This window comes from Sinocyclocheilus grahami, unplaced genomic scaffold, assembly GCF_001515645.1.
Source record: "Sinocyclocheilus grahami isolate Dianchi unplaced genomic scaffold, SAMN03320097.WGS_v1.1 scaffold71.1, whole genome shotgun sequence".
Classification (NCBI taxonomy): Eukaryota; Metazoa; Chordata; class Actinopteri; order Cypriniformes; family Cyprinidae; genus Sinocyclocheilus; species Sinocyclocheilus grahami.
This window is the reverse complement of record NW_015505250.1, coordinates 466,379-474,976: the sequence shown is the minus strand read 5'-3', so window position 1 is coordinate 474,976 and position 8,598 is coordinate 466,379. Positions and strand designations below refer to the sequence as shown.

At 36.8% G+C, this 8,598-nt stretch overlaps 1 protein-coding gene across 1 annotated transcript in view; it reads left to right on the top strand.

The window, feature by feature from the left end:
• Nucleotides 1-8,598, top strand: part of LOC107585490 (thyroid receptor-interacting protein 11-like) — a 34,363-nt gene that overhangs the window by 18,392 nt on the left and 7,373 nt on the right. Inside the window, exons 18-21 of the mRNA XM_016272521.1 lie at nucleotides 2,917-2,998; nucleotides 3,115-3,229; nucleotides 7,118-7,234; nucleotides 7,313-7,451. Coding sequence (XP_016128007.1) covers nucleotides 2,917-2,998; nucleotides 3,115-3,229; nucleotides 7,118-7,234; nucleotides 7,313-7,451 — 453 coding nt within the window. The remainder of the gene's footprint in view (nucleotides 1-2,916; nucleotides 2,999-3,114; nucleotides 3,230-7,117; nucleotides 7,235-7,312; nucleotides 7,452-8,598) is intronic.

Below are 8,598 nucleotides of genomic sequence, written 5' to 3'. Positions count from 1 at the left end.
TGTGTGTGTGTGTGTGTGTGTGTGTGTAGTCAGCAGGCTAGCCTTCAGGTCGAGTCTCTTCAGGAGCAGCTGAATGGTGCCATCAGACAGAGAGATGAAGCGCTTATTCAGCTTCGTGCTGCTCAGGATCAGGTCAACCAGTATGCAGTGTCACTCTCTAACCTGCAGATGGTGCTAGAACAGTTTCAACAAGGCAAGCATGCACGATTTGCTATTCAATTTTTATTGTAATAAAAAAATTCAAAGAAAATCATCTTTCTTTTATGGAATGATGACCATTAAATTAATTACAAATGTAGAGTGGAGTGTAATATTCAGATTTTTCTTTTTTAAATGCTTTGATTTAAGAGAGGAATCTGCAATAAGCCTTCAGTCTTGAACAGTGTTGACATCTGTATCTCTCTTTACAGAAGAAACGGCCATGTACTCAGCAGAACTGGAAAAACACAAGAGAGAGAAAGAAGAGTGGAGAACTAAAGCAGAAAATCTTCAGGATCAGGCGGCCGCTCTGCAAGTCAGTTCAAACAGATATATACAAATCTCTGCCCTTTCTGCACTGTTTGACACAAGGGTTTATGTTAATGTTCTATGACGGTGTGTGTAATCTTAGATAAACCTGAATGAAGCAAACGCAGCTCTAGAATCTGCATCCCGCCTCACTGACCAGCTGGACCTCAAAGAGGAACAGATAGAAGATCTGAAGAAACAAGGTGAGGCCAAATGTCACCAGTTAATGACTTTGTTGAAATCAGAGCATAAGAACTTTACTAGAAAACCTCATTGTTTAACAAGGACAGACCCCCCCCCCCCCCCCCCCCAGAGGAATTAGATAATTCCTCTGGTATTTCTGCTATAATTATGACAATGTTGGTTGTTTTCAAACTTTATTAACAGAAACTTGGAGTGTTAATATATATAAATTAATTAAACACTATTTATTTTGTGATTCTATAAGATTCAAGATACTGATTCTGCTAATAGATGATTCTAGATAATAGTTAAGGTGAAAATTTTGTTTACATCTTAATTTTTTTCTGTTGTAAGTATTTTAATTAATTTTTTCCCATTGGACGTTTGCTGAGGCCCCAGCCCCCTGGTTGAGAACCACTAAACTAGGATCAAGGAAGAGTACAGAAGCACAATTCAAATTAAATCTTCATTAAGGACTAATGAACCATAGCAAAAACGGAGGCTGGGTATCAGCATTTATTTCCTGATTCAGTTTGGTTCTGATTCAGAATCTCTCAATTTAGTTTGATGAAGAATCAGAAACGGAACACAATTCAGCACCAAAAACAGAAACACAATTCAGATTAAGGACTAATCAACCGCTGACAAAAACTAAGGCTGGATATTAGCATTTATTTCCTGATTCCCTTTCAAAACTAAATCCCTCTCAATTTAGTTCAATTCAGATTTCAGTAATTTATTTGATTCAATTGAATTCAGATCATGCGTAATGTGCATTGTGACTGAGTCCATGTCTTGGTTATTGGTTATACAAAATACACCACAAAAATGTTTTGCGAAAAGACAAGCTCTCAAGCTCAGTTGACACAAAACTCATGTTGACTCATGGCACATTGTTTGAGACTTTCTGAGATTTATAGCACTGTGAACCATTTTTCTGAAGAAAAAATTTTTGAATGTCGACAGGACCAGGAACATCAGGAACCATTAAATTATGTTTGACTCTTGAGACTGTGCTTTATGTAGTGGTTTAAATTTGATTCATATCAGTGCAGATATTAAGAGACACACATGTTTGCATTTGTAAGAGAAATGCAGAGAGCAGCCTGGTCTGTAGATGGTATAGATGTTTAGCATTCCTTCGCATCTCCTCTCTGTCAGAGAGATTATATTTTTGGCATGTCAGTAGCCAAACTGTGTAGACAAAGTTTCTCTTTTTCCATCCACCCTGTCTTTCTATCTCACCTATCCCTTTCTTCTCTGTCCGTATCAAGCCCCAAATCAACAATATAGTGCTGTCGGTCTGAGAGGGAGAGAAGGGTGAGGGATGAGCGGTGGGAGTTTTACTGCATCTGTCAAAGAACGACTGAGGAGACCGTAGACAGAATGATCGAGAATTGTTCATTTTTGCCTAGCGAAGCACAAGTGTAGCCGACAGACATTCCAGGGTGTTTAACACAGACAGGAACTCTCGCACCCTTTCTTATCGCTCAATTCGTGCGGTCTCAGGAGTTGAAGTCTCAGAGGAAAAGGGTTCTGAGTAGCCAAATGGTCTGGATCAGCAAGGGGTGTTTGTGATAAAGGCATTTACAGCACGCCATATTCTCAGGCTTCTTTGTTTCTACTCCACGAGACATTCCCAGATGCACTGAACCCCATACCAGATACCACTGTTATTACTGTTTATGTTAAGGTGCAGACACACATACTTATTAGTTCAGTGCAAACACTTGTTCTCTACTGTTTGCATTAATGCATAACAAAGTCATATACCACCTCCTGCTGAAAGCTGTGTTTTTGAGATGCATCCAAAGTGAACACTCACCAAGTGCAAGTAAAATTGGCTTTGTCTAGAAACTAAACTTATTTACCAGTGGCTTATGACTTTTTAAGGAACTTCAGCATAATATTAGGCGTAAATGTATAAAAAAAAGTTTGTGAAACAAAAAAAAATTGTTTTTACGTTTTTGAAAGAAGTCTCTTATTCTCACCAAGGCTGAATTAAATCATCGCCAGAAATTGAAAAGTATCATGTGTGTAGGAAAAAAAACTTTTTTGGAACACACAGCCATATCTGACAGAAGCCAGACATTAGCAAAGTAAATTATTTTGTATTAATGTGTTGGTTTTATGAATTAACCCATAACTCGTAAGCCTAACTGTGACAGCAGTGAATGGGGAAAATGCCACAAAATACTCAAACCTGTACCTGTGTGTTTTTTGCAGTGGATGCGAGACAGGAGATGTTGGAAGAGGCTCAGAGAAAACTGATGAACCTCCTGAACAGCACCGAAGGCAAAGTGGACAAGTCAGTCCAAAACACATTTGCATTGGAAACATATTTCATATATATATGTAGATCCGAATATTTTCAAAAGGGTGTTCCTATGAAATATCATCTAACGTGATTAACTTCTGACACAGGGTTCTGATGAAGAATCTTTACCTGGGCTATTTTCATACCCCCCGAAACAAGCGTTCTGAGGTGCTGAGGCTTATGGGTAATGTGCTTGGGTTGGACCGAGATGAGGTGGCCGAGGTGGGTCAGCGCTCTCTGCTTCTTATACTGTAGATTTCTCTTTATCCTCCCTTTTGAATTCACTTTTTTTTTTAAATGAAAGTATTCCTCTTCACAAATGCAAATGTGCTCGTGCCTGCATATTGACATTCATCAAATATGGTCATGTCCAGCTTTCCAAAGAGAAGGAGCAGTCTCGTTCACAATTTGTCATTTCCTTCACCATTCTGTCTCACCTGTTATGTGAAATTCCTCCTACTTTTCATCACTCTCAAATGTGGCTCTGCTCAAGTCCTTGTCTCACTCTTGAAATGTGACTGTTAAGCATGTGTTGATTTAATATTTGACCTCCTGAATCCTGATGTTCGGTTCTCCGCCCAGCCTCTAATTACATTTTTTCCCCAATGATCTCTTGTTTGATGTCAGTGTGAAGGTTTTTATCAGATGTTAAAAAGATTTTTCCACTCATCTTACCACATGTTTAATTTGGCACAAACCGCAAGCTGCCCATGATGGACTTGTTGAAAAAGGTCCTTGTTTTGAGTCCTTTTGAAGGATGACTTCAAGCTGCGTCCGGTCCTTGCTGGTAATCCGGGTATAGAGATTTCTGCTCTTGTTAGGACAGCCTGCACTAAATGACACGTCATCACTCCCGGAAACTCTGCATGCATATGACCACATTCATTTGGCTGACTGCTAATAGAGCTGATTTGTTTTCTGTTCGAATTGCTGTTTTTCCGTTTTGATCCTGGTGGGGCTGATTTTCTCAATAACAGGAACAGATTAGTTCTGATGATAAAGCAGGATGTGGCTTAATTTTTTTTTCTTGGAAAAGCCATAGTTGTTTTAGCTATTGTCCTTAAAGGGTCAAAATCAGCATGGGGTTTTTCCTTTTTCAACAAATTGCACTGCAGTCGTTCACAACCCATTTTACTTCCATAACGTGTTGTATTTCTAAGTGAATCTTGGGAATTATTAAAAATGGGAATTAATTGGATTGTGAAACATAGGTGTTACATACAAGAATGAGAATGCAAGTTTGCTCAAACCCTAGTTAGCTGTTTGTATATGTATTTGGCTATTGGTTAACATTATTTAATATCCTGAAGTGACTTCAGCAGAAAGGGAAATTTATTTCTGAGGAAGAGTGAGTTATATTTTTTTTGTATTGGCATGCATAATGAATTGTTCACATTAGGACAAGAAAAGTGCATTAAGAATATAGTCATTTACATAACCTTGTTATAGAATTGAATACCTAACCTCACACCAGCATACATTTTTGATCTGAATTAAGGTAATGAGTCATTTTCTAGATGAAACTCACTTAAATTTTTTTGACTTTTTTTATTTAGTTTTTCATTAATATACGGAGTATGCTGTTCATATATTAAAATGTTGTCATAAAAATAGGACACTGATAAAGCAAGCAAACATTATGAGAAGATAGACAGACAGCAGGCAGAAATCAGGAGTTAGAGACTCACAGGAAGAAAGAGAGAGACTGCGAGACAGACAAAGACTGAATTAGATGACGGGCCCATGCCAATCTTACACAAAAAGCATTTCCTTACCCACAGTCCCATAGAAGTAGGCTGGGCTCTGGCAGGAGAGACTCCAGCTATTAGGGTTGCCAACTTCAGCGAGGCAAAATAACCCCCCCCCCCCCTCCCCCCAAAAAAAAGCCCCAAGGACACAAATAATCAGTGAGGGACTCATAGCTCAACAATAAACCATGAGAAAACATGTTCAAGTATGTAAACTTGCAGCAAAACACATTAATATTGTTATTTTAAATTCGCTTATTTATAATTAATTATTATTATTCATCTCAGTTCTGCAGCTGTTACGGATGGGATGAATTATTATAATTTATTTGTTTTATTAATTTGCTTGAATTAGCACTACATTATTATGTAATTATTTGTCCCATTTTTATCTAAACAATTTAGCATTTTTTTAACCTTTTTAAAATGCCAAATTGTTTGACATATATATGATTATTTATTAGGTATACAGTGGGTATGGAAAGTATTCAGACCCCCTTAAATTTTTCACAATTCTGTCTCTGAGCTCTTCAGGCAGTTCCTTTGACCTCATGATTCTCATTTGCTCTGACATGCACTGTGAGCGGTAATGTCTTATATAGACAGGTGTGTGGCTTTTCTAATCAAGTCCAATCAGTATAATCAAACACAGCTGGACTCGAATGAAGGTGTAGAACCATCTCAAGGATGCTCAGAAGAAATGGACAGCACCTGAGTTAAATATTTGAGTGTCACAGCAAAGGGTCTGAATACTTAGGACCATGTGATATTTCAGTTTTTCTTTTTTAATAAATCTGCAAAAATGTCAACAATTCTGTGTTTTTCTGTCAATATGGGGTGCTGTGTGTACATTAATGAGGAAAAAAATTAACTTCAATGATTTTAGCAAATGGCTGCAATATAACAAAGAGTGAACAATTTAAGGGGGTCTGAATACTTTCCGTACCCACTGTATATTTATGATTAATATCAATAATAAATAGGGTCTAACATTAATTATAATATATTAATTTATCTGTCTAATCATGTCTAAAAATATAATAATTATGTCTACCAAGCTCTGATAATGTATGGAATATTATATTTACAGACTATCCAAATTTTAATAAAACAATAGGCCTATACCTGTAGAAGCACGGATGTGTCTGTCACTTTAAAGGTATGGTTCACAGAAAAATGAAATTTTTTCATAATTTACCCAGGCTGTTCTAAACCTGCATTAAGTTCTTTCTTCTGTTGAACACAAAAGAAGATATGTTGAAACATGTGTCTCAACTAAACAGCTGATGGTTGGAACTTTCATAGTAAGGTTAAAAAAAAAGTCCTTGGGGACCAGAAACTGTTTGGTTACCCACATTATTGAAAGTATCTTCTTTTATGTTCAACAGAAGAAAGAAATGATTACAGGTTTGGAACAACTTGTGGGTGTGTAAACTATGACAAACTTTTCATTTTTGGGTGAACTGTCCCTTTAAGTCAGACAGTCCACCGTGAGCAACTGAAATGCCTCTCTGCAAACTTCGCGTTCATCATTAGTTACTGGACAAACACATTGATAACTTTCCCATTCAGCCCTACATCTGGAGAGTCTTGTGTTCAGACAGAGGGCAGATGTGAGCTCCTAGATGTTTTAAACCGCGCAGGTTTGTTTACTTCATGCTGTGCTCGTGTGAAAGGGCTTAACGGTGAGCGTTTTGGAGACTCTGTCGCTATGGAAACAAAGACGCCAAAATCAAATGAGCTTCTCTAATAGCCTACTACTTATGTAGTTATACTTCTTATCTACTTTCATTATAATTGCTATTCATATTATAAACCGTACAAAATACTTATTTGTTTATTCAAATATGTGTTGGCCTTTGTAAAATACGGGACAAATCGCGTCCCGTTTTGTTTTGATACGGGACGCATCATTTTACCTTTAAATACGGGACGATTCCGTATTTTAAGGGACGGGTGGCAACCCTACCAGCTATTCAGCAAGTTGTGAGCAGAATTACTCAACAGCCTCCAGAGAAGAGAGAAGGAAAGTAAATATGAGTATGCGTGTTTCTGGGTCACACAATCCACTTTCCATTTCAACCCATATTTTCTTTCTTCACTCCTCTCCACACCTTTCTCATATTTTTTTATTCTACACGTTAAGTTTTCCACTCAAGATCTCTTTGTTTACAACTTTAAAGACTAAAAATAATCTCAGTCTGCTTTTTGGTTTAAAAAAAAAAAAGTCTGATTCAGTTTTGTATCAAAGGTGTAGCATTAATTTGGTCTGAGTGCTTTGAGGACACACAACCAAAGACCACACACAAAATTCCCTCTGGCCTACTGTCCTACTGACTTTTGATGTTTTCTCTTTCTGCAGTTGTTACAGGAAGAGGACAAGAGTGGGATGACCGGATGGGTCTCGGGTTGGCTGGGAGGCAGAGCTGTTCAGAGTGTACCCAACACTCCCCAAAGGCCTACACAGAACCTCAATTCGGTGGGTGCACATATGAATGCATGCACACACATTATTATACACATGCATCTTCCTCTTACACTAGTCTCTGTTTTAAAGTCCTTCTCTGAGATGTTTGTGAAGTTCCTGGAGGTGGAGTCTACTCCTGCTCTTCCTGCCCCTAAATTGCCCGTTTATGATATCAAGCCTCTGAGTGTGCCCCCACCTGGCCGGAGTAGAGCAAGCACACCTGCATCAGGTATAATGTCACATAAAAACTAGTGATGCACAATATATTGTTGTTGTTATGTTTTAATTTATTGTTATTAGCTCAGATTTGTTTGTTTTTTATGTTTCAGTATAGACCCACATTGGGTTATTAAATATATGCATGATAATTTACACTATTTTTACTCTAAGTTAATCTTTAAAAATGACAGCTTTAGAATTTTTAGTTTATAAAAAATTTAAAAATGTAGATAGTTTTTATAAGCTTATATATAATGCAATTTAATGTAACATTTAGTGCATCTCAAAATAAATAGTTTAAAATTGAAAAAAAAAGGTTACACATTTAGTTAAAATGTTTATACCGGTATTATTATTTATAATATAAAATATTATTTAAAGTTTTTCTTTTTAATTTATTTAGACAAAATATTATAGAATTTAATATTAAATGTTGAAAATAATTTAATAAAAATGAAACATGAAAATAATTTTCAGCTTATCCTTATTGGCCAGAATTTTAATATTGGTGCATCCATGATTAAAAAAACGTTACATTTCATAGGCCAGGGCCATTCACACCAAGGATGTTAACTATAAAGTTTTAATAATTGCTTTTATTCTTTGAAAAAGTCCCCACCAATGCTTTAACAATAATGACACAGAGGAACAATATCGTTGAAATGACTTTCAGAATGATTTCCTACTGATAAATGATACAAACGTTGACAACCAATTAGGATCCATCTCACTTTAATAAGTTTCAGCATTTAAAGCAGCAGACAACATAACTGCAGTGCCTGCTTAGAACAAACAGTAAGTTATCACCTGTTGGTCTGGACACTAATATAGCCAGTGGCGGGCCGAGCATTTTACACCTAGGCCTTCAGTGCACCTACATGAATTAATCCATCTCTTCATACCATCATAATGATGCCATGGCTATAGAAACCATAAATATTACACAGTAATGCAGTATAACAGGGCACTACATAACAGACAGGTATCTTATGTAGCGAGAATGAATGCCATTACTAAAGAAAGAAACCCAATTAACAATTGCGCAACACATCATCTGTAGCTGAAGCATTAACATAACAAAATAACACGCATACAGTCCATCCGATGTTCTTACAGACATTTATTCACCCAAACGCATTTATACCTTACAGATAGCA